Raw genomic sequence first — 14,854 nt, 5'->3', positions numbered from 1 at the left:
TAGAATCACACGTGCTTATTTTAAAACCCACCATTACTTTCTCCTGGTTTTTCTTCTCCAAATGGTTCTTTCATAACAGCATGAAGCAGCCCTTGCAGAGACAAAGTTCTGACATCTGAGTGTCCTTAACATTCACTTACTTTTGTGTCTAAGACAGACATGATCATTTCCTTGGCTTCCTTAACATCTTCTTTCTTTCCAGAAACCTTAATATGGGGATCTATAAGAAATAAAAAAACAAAAACAAAAGGTTCATGTGAAGCCCCCAAACTGTTTTAAAATTGATGTTACATTATAAGGGATTCCATAATAAATTCAATATTTGTCAATCTAAGTGTGTTGTCACTGTAATAAAGACAAGAATGTAAAAAAATACCCAAATTGTGCATTCATCTATGTCTCATTTCCTTCTTAAAACTTGTTAAAACATTTAACTTTAGACTTAATTGAAAAATAAGTATACCATATAATTATATTTTAAACAAATGAGTCTACCAATTCCATTTATTAACTGACCCCTTGCTCCACTCCAGGCCGTTCTAACGCTTTAAGTGCATTAACTCATTTCATCTACATCAGAGCTTTGTGAGGTTGTTTACAGAGGAATCTACTGTTAAATGGGGGGGGGGGGGGGGGGGAAGAGAATTTAATCTCCATTCAGGAATATCTAATATTTATTCCGAATAAGTAGTGACTGATATATGTTACACCTATTGTTTACTACTGCCATGGAATGTTATATTGGAAAGCATTCATTCATTCGGCATATATTTTCTGAACCTCTGTACTAGGGCATTATTTTAGGAGTGGGGATTTATCAAGGAAGAAAAACAACCTCTGTCCACATGAAGTTTATAGTCTTGTGCAAGGAGACAAAAATGAATCAAATGAATAAATTATCTAGTATATTAGAATATAACTGTTATGAGGGGGGAAGACAAGAGGATCAGGAGTACAGCGGTGGGACAGGGCAGGGCATCAGCCTCTGAGAAAGTGAGGTCTGAATAAAGGCTGAATAAAGGTGAGGCAGTGGCCACACTGGGATCTTCCGGTGGAGGGAGACTCAGAGCAAAGCCCAGGACGGGATGTGCCTCTGCAGTTCTCCCTTTAATCAGGTTCTCAATTCTCCCCAGCAACCTAGGTGCTTTCGTACCTCACAGGTTAGTCTGACAGAGACCAAGACCATTCTGGGATAAGCCAAAGTTCTACACCACTAGCTTAGTGACAAAGCTGAATAACAGATGATTTACCGTCATCATCACAATCATTAATGATGCCAATCTTACTGACTGCTAAGTCCTTCATATACTGTACTTCACCTCAGGTTGGGGCAGCATCAGAAAATGTTGGCTGAGCATCCTTCACAACTAACAAGCAATTCTGCCTGACTCCTTCTAAACCATCAATTCTCTAGGATAAGAAGTTGGAGTCACCAGGTGGGAATTTTAATCAAATTACACATATAGCCCTCATACTGTGAGTCACCCATCCCCATCCCACAGTCCATCTGAAAAGCAATGGCTTTATCAGCACATCATATTTACAAGGTGCAGCTGAGCTATTGGAGAGCGAGAGAGCAAGAGAGTGAGAAGAATGGGAGGAGAAAATATTTTCTAAGGCTACCTGCTCTTAGGACCAGGACAGAGCAATAGCTTCGGTGTTCAGGAATGCATCTAGCTTCCTGGGGAGACATCCCAGCAGCTGTGCTTCAAAAGTCAGTGCCATCAACTCCACTCCCCACCATCTATCTCCCAGACTGAGACCCCTGGTGGCTGCTCTTGGCCTTGGGCACTTCTCCTTATCCTTCCTTGAATCCCTCCTCTGACACTTACCCTGTCAAAGGGACATTGTAAATATCAAAGACCTTCAGACTGGTTATAACTCTCTAAAGTGTTGAAGTGTTAGGTATTATAAGGCAGGGGCTTAAAAGTCTGACAGGATGAATGTCCAGCCACCACACATTGGGAGAACCTCCACAGAAAGGCATCCTTGTGTTCATCCTGAATGCACCCTAACAAGGAGGTGTTCTCTCTGTGAAGACTCTCCACCAACTTTAACACACTTATGTAAATAAACAAAGCATTTTCTTCAATAGTTCTTAGCATATCCATTATAACTCTTCTAGATAATATTTACATGAAGAGCTGTCTGTATTCAAAATTTTGGTCTCAACTATCTTCAACTTCACATTGACTAGGCTGACTGTGATGCTGATCTCTACTGAAAGTGCTCACTACTACAGGGCAAGAACCAGTGGCTTCTCAAAACATGCTTGCTCGTCAGACGTGTGGCCTTTGCTAAAATATAGGTTCCCGGGTCTCCAGGACCCAGCAATCAGCATTGTGTTGGTTTCCCATCAAGGAAGGTCACAGCAGATTAAACCATATAAAAAATGTAACTGAAGTCTCTTATATATGGACCAAATATATATATATATGTGGTATGATAACTTGAAAACCCATTTCTTCACAGGCTGAATAATCACATTAAAATTCCTAGGCATCTGTAGAGGGAAAAGAAACTCAGATCCAATTTAAGAATTTGATTTCCCACCATCTCTGCATCAACAGAACAATAAAGAAAACAGAAAAGAAAAGCCTCCGTAGAAAATACGTTTTAGAGGTCCAAGATGGCGATGGAGTAGGTGGAAGTTACACTCACCTATACCCAGGACCGAACTAGAATTACAACTAAAATAGAGAGCAATCAACCTGAATAACCAGCTGAAAGCTGGCTGAATAGAAGCACTATAACCAAGGATCTACAGAGAAGCCACATCATACTGGTAGGAAGGGCAGAGCATGAAAAGAGCTGGCCCTGCTCCCACGGGCGATGGCTGAGACTCTGAAGGGATATCTCAGCTGCAAAGGCTCTACCTAAGGAGCATGGGATCTCAACCCCAAGCCAGGCTCTGCAGCCCTGAGCATCAGAGCTGGGAAGACGTGTCCACATAACATGGCTGTGAAAATCAGCAGGGAGTCTAGTCTGTCTGCCAGGGAGAGATGGGAGTCTGTTAGAGACACAGACTGAAAAAACAACAACAATATAAGAAATCGATAAAATTAAGAGCTGGTTCTTTGAAAATATAGACAAGATTGACAAACCTTCAACCAAGCTCATAAAGAGAGAGAGAACCCAAATAAGTAAAATCAGAAATGAAAGAAGAAAATTAACAACTGACAGCAAAGAAACACAAAGGATTCTGAGAAAATATTACAAACAACTATATGCCAACAAATAGGACAACCTGTATGAAATAATAAATTCCTAGAAACATAACAATTTTCCAAATGTGAATCAGGAAGAACCAGAGAATCTGAATACACAGACTAGTGAAACTGAAGCAGTAATCAAATACTCCAAACAAACAAAAGTCCTGGACTGGATGGCTTTACAGGTAAATTTTACCAAACATTCAAAGAGGAAAGAACACCTATCCTTCTCAAACTATTTCAAAAATTCAAGAGGAGGAAAGAGTCCCAAGCTCATTTTACAAGGCCAACATTATCCTAATTCCAAAACTAGATAAAGACACAACAAAGAAAGAAAATTATAGTCCAATATATGGTAAAATTCTCAACAAAATATTAGCAAACCAGTTCCAGCAATACATTAAAAAGATCATACACCATGATCAAGTTGGATTCATTCCAGGAATGTAAGGTGGGTACAATATTCACAAATCAATAAATGTTATACACCACATAAACAAAATGAAGGATAAAAACCACATGATCATGTCAACAGATGCACAAAAAGCATTCGATAAAATCCAGTACCCATTTATGATAAAGTGTGAATAGAGGGAACATTCCTCAACATAAGAAAGGCCATATATGACAAAACCAGAGCCAACATCATACTCGATGGGTAAAAACTTCAAGCATTTCCTTAAGATCAGGAAGAAGACAGGAATGTCCACTTTCACCACTCTTATTCCACATAGTACTGGAAGTCCTAGCCACAGCAATCAGACAAGAAAAAGAAATAGAAGACATCCAAATTGGAAAGGGAGAAGCAAAATTGTCATTATTTGCAGATGACATGATACGGTATACAGAGAACACTAAAGTTTCCACAAAAAAATCTACTAGAACTGATAAAATTCTGTAAAGTAGCAGGACACGAAATAAATATCCAGATATCAGTTGCATTTTTATACACCAATAATGAACTATCAAAAAGGGAAACTAAGGAAATAATACCATTTACAATTGCATTAAAAAAACAAACAAACAAAAAAAAAAACCTAGGAATAACTGTAACCAAGGATGTAAAAGACCTGATTTGGAAAATTACAAGATGCTGAAGAAAGAAATTGAAGAAGATACAAATAAGTAGAAGCATATACTGTGGTAACAGATAGTAAGAATTAACATCATTAAAAGGTGTATTCTACCCAAACCAAACTGCAGATTCAACGCAATTCCTACAAAGACGTCAATGGCATATTTCACAGAACTAGAACAAACATTCCAAAAATTTTTATGGAACCACAAAAGACTCCAAACAGCCACAGCCATCTTGAGAAAGAAGAACAAAGTTGGAGGAATCATGCTACCTGATATCGAACTATACTACAAGGCCATGGTAATCAAAACAGCATGGTCCTGGCATGAAAACAGACACACAGGTCAATGAAATAGTATAGAGAGCCCCAAAATAAGCCCCACCTCTATGGTCAATTAATATTTGACAAAGGAAGCAAAAACATACAATGGGGTAAAGAGTATATTCAATAGGTGTTGTTGGGAAAATAGGATAGATACGTGCAAAAAAAATGAAACTAGACCACCTTTTTCACCATACATAAGAATAAACTCAAAATGGATTAAACACTTAAATGTTAGAACTGAAACGATAAAAATCCTAGAAGAAAACATGGGCAGTAAAATCTCAGACATCTCTCTTAGCAATATTTTTTTGTGATATATTTCCTTAGGCAAGGGAAACAAAAGAAAAAATTAAAAAATGGGACTTCACATCTGATAATATCCAAAATTTATAAAGAACTCATATAACTCAAAACCAAGAAAACAAACAATCCAATTAAAAATGGGCAATGGGCCTGAATAGACACTTCTCCATAGAGGACATACAGATGGCCAACAGACATATGAAAAGATGCTCAACATCATTAAAAATCAGAGAAATACAAATTAAAACCACAAAAATGAGATATCACCTCATACCTGTCAGAATGGCTATCATCAATAAATCAACAAACAACAAGTGTTGGTGAGGATGTGGAGAAAAGGGAACCCTCATTCACTGTTGCTGGAAATGTACACTGGTGTAACCACAGTGGAAAGCAGTATGGAGTTACCTCAAAAAATTTAAAATGGAACTGCCTTGTGACCCAGTGATTCCACTTCTGAGAATTTATCCGTGAAACCCAAAACACGAATTCGAAAGAATATATGCAACCCTATGCTTACTGAAGTGTTATTTACAAAAGCCAAGATTTGGAAGCAGCCCAAGTGTCCATCAGTAGATGAGTAGATAAAAAAGCTGTAGTACATTTACACAATAGAATACTACTCGGCCATAAAAAAGAAGGAAGTCTTACCTTTTATCTAGAATTAATCGAATGAACAGAATAAACTAACAGACAAAACAAAAACATAGATACAGAGAACAGACTGCAGCTGTCAGAACGGAGGGGGTTTGGGGGCCTGGGTGAAAACAGTGAAGGACCTAAGCAAAGGGGGAAAAAAACCTCACAGACACAGACAACAAACAGTATGGTGATTACCAGAGGGAAAAGGGAGGTGAGGGATGAACAAGAGGGTAAAGGGGGAATAAATGGAGATGGAAGGACACTTGACTTGGGATGGTGAACACCCAATACAACATACAGATGATATATTATAGAATTGTACACCTGAAACCTATGTAATTTATTAACCACCACATCAATAAATTCAATTAAAAAAATTTTTTTTAAATACCATTTTATTTCAAAGTGAAAGAGCACCATCTAGTGACCAAAATTTTAAATCATTCAGGGTTACAAACCAAACTCTCCAGAACCCAAGGCAGCACTTGTTGGGAAAATAATGAAGTCTCATAAGTACAGAGAAAAACAAACCTGACAAAATCCTGCGTTCGATTGCAAAGTGTATTTTTCACTCCGCCCCACCCCCGACCTTTTGCCCTTGCTTAAAAAATATCTACAGGATGTGAGCTCTTATTCCATGCTGACCCTAATGGCTCATCTCAAATCCTGAAACACAGTTCTCTGCTTTCTGAGTGTTACAGCTTCCAGTTCAAGCATGCCCATGTGATACCACAGGGGACTAAGGTTTCATTCAGACTCATTCTGGAAATACTTGATGGAGAAAAGAATAGTCCAAGTATCAACCATATGAATAATCATAAAAACAAGGAAAATGTCAGCTATGAAGATTGTTGGAAGATGACAGAAAAATAGGCAATAAGTGTCTAGTTTCCCCTCCCGCAAGTTAATTGCTTTGAAAGACAACTCCAATTTGGGCATGAAAGTTTTGACACATTTGCTCTAAAAATAAGCCTGGCCAGTATGGCTCAGTGGTTGAGCATCTACCTATGTACCAATAAGTCACCTGTTCGATTCCCAGTCAAGGCACATGCCCAGGTTGCAGGCTTGATCCCCAGTAGGGGGTATGCAGGAGGCAGCTGATAGATGTTTCTCTCACATCGAGGTTTCTATCTTTTCTTCCTTCCTCTCTCTCTAAAAAATCAATGAGAACATATTAAAAAAATAAAAATAATATTCATTGCTTTATGATCAACCCTCACACTCCCTGAATACAAGACTGTCTTGATTAGCTTTGTAACTCCCACAGTGCCAACCAAATAGCAGATACTCAGTAAGCTGTTGCTGAATGGACTGCCAACTCCCCTATTTTGGGATATAGCTAGTACAGAGGGAGGAGATGGAAATCAGTGGGCACTTCCCACTAAAAATACTTTGATCTTATTACTTCTATAAAAATACAGAGAACTTTCAAATAGCCATCTACATTTTTATAGTTCTGACCCATCAATCTTCTTACATCTCCGTGAAAGAGAGGAACACCAGATGTGATCCAGCCTTCACTGAGTAATGAGAAGCTGTGTGGACCTGGGTATGGAGAAGGGTATGAAATGGGTGTTTTATATGTATACACTGAAAAAGAGCTAAACCTCTGAGCAAAAAGGTTTTTAATCCCTTTCATATATTCATAAGGACTTGCTAAGCCAACAACTGTTTTCATAAGAACATATGCTAAAAACCCTATTTTCAGTAAAAATAGTTGGGATGTTTACAAGAACTTAAGTGAAATTTTAGTTGTGGGTATGAAAGATTATCTCTTGGTACCCTGGTTTCTACTCTCTACTTTCCCATCCTTAGAAACAGCCCATTCCTGGAAATGTTGGTAAATATTTTGTTGCCTTTCCTCCTCTCCTCAAGCTTAAACCTCCTTCCCAGTTCATGCCTTTCCCGCAGCAAATTCTATGGAAAATGCTGTTGTCAACCATGTCATTGCATTGATCCTGCTACAGAAAGTAATGCCCTATTGTCACACGATGAAGTTAAGCCTTCAGTATTTCACCAATCATCTGTTTGTAGCTACGTCCCTGTCTCCATGATTGAGTGCTGCTGAGCGAAAGAGTCAATCCCCCAAATTCTAAGTAATGCTTTCATTCTCAGCACGTTCTCCTGGAGAGAGAAAAAACAACAGCCAATTCTTTGCTGGACTAACCCAACTCCTCCCACCCATAAAGCCCACAAATAAACGACATCATATTAGAGTTGCACTTTGGTTCCTGGGGAGAAGGTTCCATGTCATGACCTGAAACTGGGGATGGCTTTATTCACATACACAAACCTGTCAAACTGGCCTTAAATTCCTAAGAAGAGACCTGTGGACAGAATTCACTTTCTCCTGGCTCGGAGCTCCTCTCACTTTTAGTTCACGTTCTTCTTATCGAGTCTTAGACTTTAAAACTGTCTAACCAAGGAGGACATGGCTAGGCTGGGGCTGGGTCCGTCAACACTGTTGGGAGTGGTTGGTGTTCACCCCCAACCTCCACCAAAATCCCTGGAATCCCTGTGGATACGTCCACAGCTGGCAAGCAGTTCCAGAGTGGAAATGACCATTTTTTATATGTAAGGAAGACTGTGGCCCTGGGGTAAGGATTTTGTCAAGCAGCCAATATACTGGTACATCAAGTCTCAGCAAAAGCCCCAGGCATCTCAAAGGCACTGGCTGGCTTGAATCACATAGAGCAGTGATTCTCAACCTTTCTAATGCCGCGACCCTTTAATACAGTTCCTCATGTTGTGGTGACCCCCAACCATAAAATTATTTTCGTTGCTACTTCATGACTGTAATTTTGCTACTGTTATGAATCATAATGTAAATATCTGTGTTTTCCGATGGTCTTAGGCGACCCACAGGTTGAGAACCACTGCTGTAGAGCCCAAGACCATCGGAAAACACAGATATTTACATTACGATTCATAACAGTAGCAAAATTAGTTATGAAGTAGCAACAAAAATAATTTTATGGTTGGGGGTCACCACAACATGAGGAACTGTATTAAAGGGTCACGGCATTAGAAAGGTTGAGAACCACTGACATAGAGAAATGCCACCGAAAGCCACAGACTGCATTAAGTGTATGACTCTGACTCTGCAATAGGCTAGCTTCCCTTCATGTTGTAGGGAAAATACGTAGATCCCACAGCTGTGATACTATGGTGTGAATCCCAATTAAGCCATAAAGAAGCTCTGTTCCTATAGACAAGTCGTTGGATCTTTAGAATATAGAGGAAGGAAGGAAGGAAGGAAGGAAGGAAGGAAGGAAGGAAGGAAGGAAGGAAGGAAGGAAGGAAAGAAGGAAGGAAGGAAGGAAGGAGGGAAATCTGGTCTTATAATTCCTTATATTTTCTTATAAATCTAAATTTCTTTAACATAAAGCAGTACTATAAGGTTCTTAAATAAGACTAAAGTCATAAACAACTTTATTTTCCAATTTTTGGTATCTCAAGGTAAAGTAGCTCACCAAAGATATCACCATCTAAAATGTTTCTAGAACCATAAGCTGCAGGCGGTAAACACGCGTGTCTGAAACAGCAATCTGCTGACGAGCGGAGGAGGATTCGCTTCTGGACCTTGTGCGGGACCCACGGCCGGCTGCAGAGATGGCAGCTTGAGCCTTCCTTCTGCTTGGCACACTCCAGGAATGGGCGATTCTGTTTCAACATGGATGAAATCCAGTGCTCAGCCCACTGGCATTTCCCAAATAATGTGCTTGCGGACCCAAAACAAATGCAGCAACAACCCCATACAGAGACGGGATCTACTTCAAACCCTATTTGAGCCACGTCCCAGTTCAACATTGATACCCTCCAATACGTCTGCTACTTTGATCACTTTTCCTTTACGTTGGCAAGTCACTATGCTGATCAGCAAAATGAACTCAACTCACAGTCAACTGGCCACAGCCCATATTTTCCTGTGAAACAAAGGAGTTTCCCTCTGACCTCTTGAGAAATAGGCTGTCCTTTATAAACAAACCAAAAAAAAAAAAAAAAAAAAGTTATACAGGTCAAACAACAGACCAATATCACATTCTGTAAGTGAAGATAATACACTTTATCAAGAGATAGAGAAAACCTGAACTGACTCATTAAACCTGACTGAAAATGATTTTTAAAGAAAAGAATAGAATGACAGGAAGTCAATGTACTTTCAGCTTATTTTATAGACAGTAATCTAGAATCCAGATTCTTTCAAAGAATACTGTTTGCCAACAAGAATTCCAATACACTGAGTTAGAATAAAAGGGCAAAGACTATATTTGGAGAGGTGGCAGAAGAGCCCAAGCTACACGCCGTTACGGCAAAATGTTGGTGAGCAGCCATACACATGTGATATAACAACTGGGATGGAGAAAAAGCAGGTCTATCTGCCGTGGGCATTCCTTACACAGACTACACTGCTGTCGGATAAGGCAAAGTCACCCTTACCTTAAAACAGAAAAGGTTAATCTCCTCACTAGTTAATAGGAAGAGAAGGGACACGAACAGTAACGTGCAAAAGCAAATGCATTTTTAAACTCAAAAACCTCGTTTTCATGAGAAAAACGATTTCCATAGGTACCCGCAATCAGCTTACCTACCATGATGCCCGCGATAACTTCCCATCAGAATTCCACTGGGCAGAACAAAACTCGATACCCAACAGAGCGCATATGCTTGACATGAGAGGGGCATGAGTGCCGTGAGCAAATCTGAAGCTAAGGCACCGCAAGTTCCTCAAGATGTGGGTCAGCTCGACTATTTGGCAATGACTGGAGATGAGCTGCCCTCACCACTCGGGCAATCCACCCTTCGGCGAGTTCTTGCTGAATGAAAGGAAAGGGTGCGTCCACACTCAGAGAAGGAGCCTGTAGACACCTTTATCGACGAGGTGTCAGCTTGGGAAAATTCGAAGCTAGCTAGAAGATACACAAGAGCTTTCTGCTGATGCAATACCAGCATTTCCAACATAATCACCAATAAAAGAGTTCAAATACAATGATAATAAGCTGTTCTAATGGTTCTCCACTGATATTTCCACTTCAGGAGACAATGAGGGTACAGGAGGGAAGTGGTAAACCGGCACATGCCTCTTGTCTGGTAAGATTCCGTGTGTGCCTTATCAGAGCTGCTTATTTCATCAGAAACAAAGTTACAGGGACTCAGCAAAAACCGAGAAATAATCTCAGAGAACAACGAAATGCAAACAGAGCAATAAGCAAACTCAAGGCCGACCAGATGAAATAATCAAGAACAGATGTATTTAGGGAGTGAGAGAATTGGAAAAGGGTAGACGACCTTATCTTATAAACCACCTTATCTCATGCCATGTAAACTGAACTCCAAGCACAACCGCTGAGTTGCTCTTCAGGTAGAAGGAGTGCAGAAAAAAATCCACAGCACAAGAGAAATGGGACACAGAGGGTGGAAAAACAAAGTTAAAAACACAAAGCCTAATTCCATCAGTTTCTCCAAGCCTTTCGGCATTCAGAGATAAGGAAGAGGATTCTGGGAAGGGGGAGGAGAGGAAGCGAAGTGCCAGGCGGAGAGCTGGACTCTTCTGCATGGTTTGTTTGCAGCAGGTCTGCATACAGCAGGGACCGGGCGAGGTTACTGCAAGGGAGGATGTTCACACGTGCATGAGCTGCAGATGGTCATGCCTGTCACAACGGGAACAAAGCCCAAGCACACGGCACGGCAGAAGCAATAACGCAAGGGCCCAGGATGAGAAAGGCACGTGCAAGCGAGCTGAACTGCACACAGGCCCTGTGGAGAGGGACTGGAGTCCCAAACCTTCCGGAGCACTGACGCAGGGATGCAGGCGTGTGCCAGGATAAAGCATCCCCAGGGAACTGTGCTGAGATAACAGCACGTTATGCAAGAATTTCTAGGAGCCAGAACTGACTCATCTTCCTTCTCTCTCCAAGGAATACTGATGTTCACAGCGCACAGGGCAGCTCCCAGCGGTGTGCCTGTGCTCTAAGCTCACAGCACTGGAATCTGTGGCCAGGGCAGACGGTCCCTTTTCACAACAGCTGGGACCATTCAGGAGACAGCCTAACACACCACTGCGGCTGCCATCACGGAAAAGCTGCCATGCGTTTAAGGGCTCCCACGTTAGACAAGTCCTGTGAATGAAGACTTGACCACATCATGCCACATACGTGATCTCTCTGCTTCATTTCCGGCCCACTAAGAGAAGACATTTAAAAACCAGAAATTCTGTCGTTTGAAGGCACAATTAAGAAACAGGCAAACACTTAGGACTTGAGTTCTAAAAATAACTTAGTGGCTGGAGACCGGCATTAAAATTCTCCGCCTTTCTCTCCCTTCTCGTAAGATCTAGTGAGAACGCTTTACAGGTGGCACTGAAAGCGGTTAATGAAGGGCTCATACAACTCCAGGGGTTCAAGAGTGTCTATAATCTCAAGAAGGTAGTGATTTTCACAAAAATTAAAAGTACCTAATATTAGGTAAATGAGCCTTAAAGAAATTACTTAGAAAATGCTTATCTAGCCCTAGCTGGTTTGGCTCAGTGGATAGAGCATCGGCCTATGCACTGAAGGTTCCCAGGTTCGACTCCAGCCAAGGGCACATGCCTGGGTTGCAGGCTCAATCCCCAGTAGGGGGTGTGCAGGAGGCAGCCAATCAGTGATTCCCTCTCATCATTGATATTTCTATCTCTCTTTCCCTCTCCCTTCCTCTCTGAAATCAATAAAAATATATTTTTTTTAAAAAAGAAAATGCTTATCTGCCAATCCTTTCTTCTTACTCCCACTTTCTCGCCGAAAGCTGTTGTTTTATACAGCTGCATATACTGAAAACAGTCATAGCCCTGTCTAATAAAACTGTGTATTATTTGTTTCTCTCATACTTTTTTGGGTATCTGTTTGAAGTAGGAAGCAAAGACTTAATCTCTCATTTCTAAGAATTTTACATATTTTGGGGGAAAATATAATTTAAATGATCAAATAACTTCAAAATGGTTCTTTATTTTTCTTAAGAAAAATATCTAAATTTACCTTAAAGCCTAAAAATTTCTAAATCAGGGTCCACCAAATATTTATCCAAAGGAATTACTTCTGCTTAAATATCTTAAATAATAAAAAATTTGAGAGGTCAGTATTGAAAACAGGCTTTTTTTCTGAGAGCATGAAGACAGGGTCTTCTTACCAAAAATCACAGAAATAAACATCGCCTGATAAGGGTGACCAATCAGTCCTATACTTTCTAACAAGAAATTTCATCTTAAATAAATTTGTTTCTATACAAAGAACTCCTATAAACAAAAAAAACAAAAAACTAAAAACAAAAACAACAAAACAAAAACCAAAACTTAATTACCCCATAAAAATAGGCAAAAGGGATGGATAAATAATTCAACAGGAAAATGGTCAATAAACAAATAAAGTTCAACCTTACTAATCATTATTTATAAAACTAGTGGCCCAGTGCACGAAATTTGTGCATGGGGGGTGGGGAGGTGTCCCTCAGCCTGGCCTGCAATCTCTCCAATCTGGGATCCCTCTCGCAATCTGGGACCACTGGCTCCTAACTGCTCACCTGCCTGCCTGCCTGGTCACCCCTAACCATTCTGCCTGCTGGCCTGCTCGCCCTCAACTGCCCCCTCACCCCCGCTGGTCTGCTTGCCCCCAACTGCCCCCCACTGCCAGCCTGCTCACCCCCAACTGCTCCACTCTGCTGGCCTGCTCGCCCCCAACTGCCCCACCCCCCCGCCGGTCTGATCACCCCCAACTGCCCTCCCCTCCTGGCCTGATCGCCCCTAACCACCTCTGCCTCAACCCCACCACCATGGCTTTGTCCGGAAGGTCTCCCGGTCTAATTAGCATATTACCCTTTTATTAGTATAGATTGGGAAATTAATTACCCTTAAGGCTAACAAGGATATAATGAGACAAACTAACATATTCCTGATGGAAATAAAAATTGGTGCAAAATGTCTGGGAAGCAATTTGGAAATATTATTGAAGAATCACAAAGTCATAATTTCATTTTAAGAATATACATACATTCAACAGAATAAAAAAAAAACAACCAAATTAATAGTGATTACTTCTAAGTAATAGGGTCATAGATAATTTTTTATTTTATACTTCATGCTCTTCTGTATTTTCCACCGTGAAAAGTATACATTTACAATATGGAAAAATACTCAGACCTGCCCTGGCTGGGTGGCTCCATTGGTTGGAGCATCATCCCATATGCCAAAAGGTTTTGGGTTCAATACCCATTTGGGGTATGTATGGGAGGCAACTGATCAATGTTTCTCTCTCTCCCTTGCTCTTTCTAAAATCAATAAACATATATTTAAAAGAAAAGAAAAATACTCATACCCTAAAACAGCGGTTACCAACCTTTTGGACCTCACAGACCACCAGTGGTCTGCGGACCACCAGTTGGCGACTGCTGCCCTAAAAGATTTATCTGTATCACTCAAGTCTCAGATCAACTTGCATAAATTACAAATTACATCCTTGTACTTTAAAATGAAAATGTACAGTGTGGTGATTGCCAGAGGGAAGGGGGAGAGGGGCTGGGTGGAGGTGGGCAAAGGGGGGGAAATGGGGACATCTGTAATAGTGTCAACAATAAACATATTTTTTTAAAAAGAGAATGTATTTAAGTCAGCATGCCTTGTTTTCCAAGCACAATATTTCAAGAATCCCCTTAAACACTGAGACCTTTAAGAACGTAAATGACAATGAAACAATGCTTTCTCGATTAGAAATCCCTTCTTTCTCATCTACAAGTCTGGGACAGGCTTTTTGCCATGCAGTCTTTGAACTTCAGGTCTTTTTATTTGTTGTGCCATCACTCAATATTTTATCGACATACTTTGGCTCTGAACACAGACTTCCCAGTGAAACTGGAGCAGCAAATACATAATGATGGGGTTTAGCTGCAGTGGAAAGACCCGGCTGGAGCCGAGTCCAAATAGCTAGGAAGGCCATATGTTCATGGCCACCACTGGCCACTCATGAAATTCTTTCAAACATCTATGGCCACGTCTCTTTTATTCTTCAGCAATTGTTTCCAAAACAAATGGACACAGGGGCAATCCTGGCAGTGGGGTACAGTGCTCTTTCTTAAAAGAATTCTCAAAGTCGCGCCCCCCCCCCCCCACTCCCATGCCCGAACATTTAGAAAAAAATCTCATTCTCTGGGTGTGATTAAACCCTCTGTGAATATAAGTACAGAATAACCTTCAAGGCCTCGGAACAAGGAGCTTCACCAGGACGGCGATAACACTTTGTCTTCTAGCAGAGAAGTCCAAGAGTCGAA

The 14,854-nt window shown here is 40.7% G+C and overlaps 1 protein-coding gene across 2 annotated transcripts in view; it reads right to left on the bottom strand.

Moving 5' to 3' along the window:
- Positions 1-14,854, bottom strand: part of BICC1 (BicC family RNA binding protein 1) — a gene marked incomplete at its 5' end in the record, with an annotated part of 255,932 nt that overhangs the window by 36,775 nt on the left and 204,303 nt on the right. For both annotated transcript variants that reach the window (XM_080688594.1, XM_080688595.1), the window contains one exon: positions 141-220. In XM_080688594.1, coding sequence (XP_080544720.1) covers positions 141-220 — 80 coding nt within the window. The remainder of the gene's footprint in view (positions 1-140; positions 221-14,854) is intronic.

The sequence above is a fragment of the Plecotus auritus genome, assembly GCF_963455305.1.
Source record: "Plecotus auritus genome assembly, chromosome: 9".
In the NCBI taxonomy this organism is placed as follows: Eukaryota; Metazoa; Chordata; class Mammalia; order Chiroptera; family Vespertilionidae; genus Plecotus; species Plecotus auritus.
This window is presented reverse-complemented; position numbering and strand designations above follow the sequence as displayed.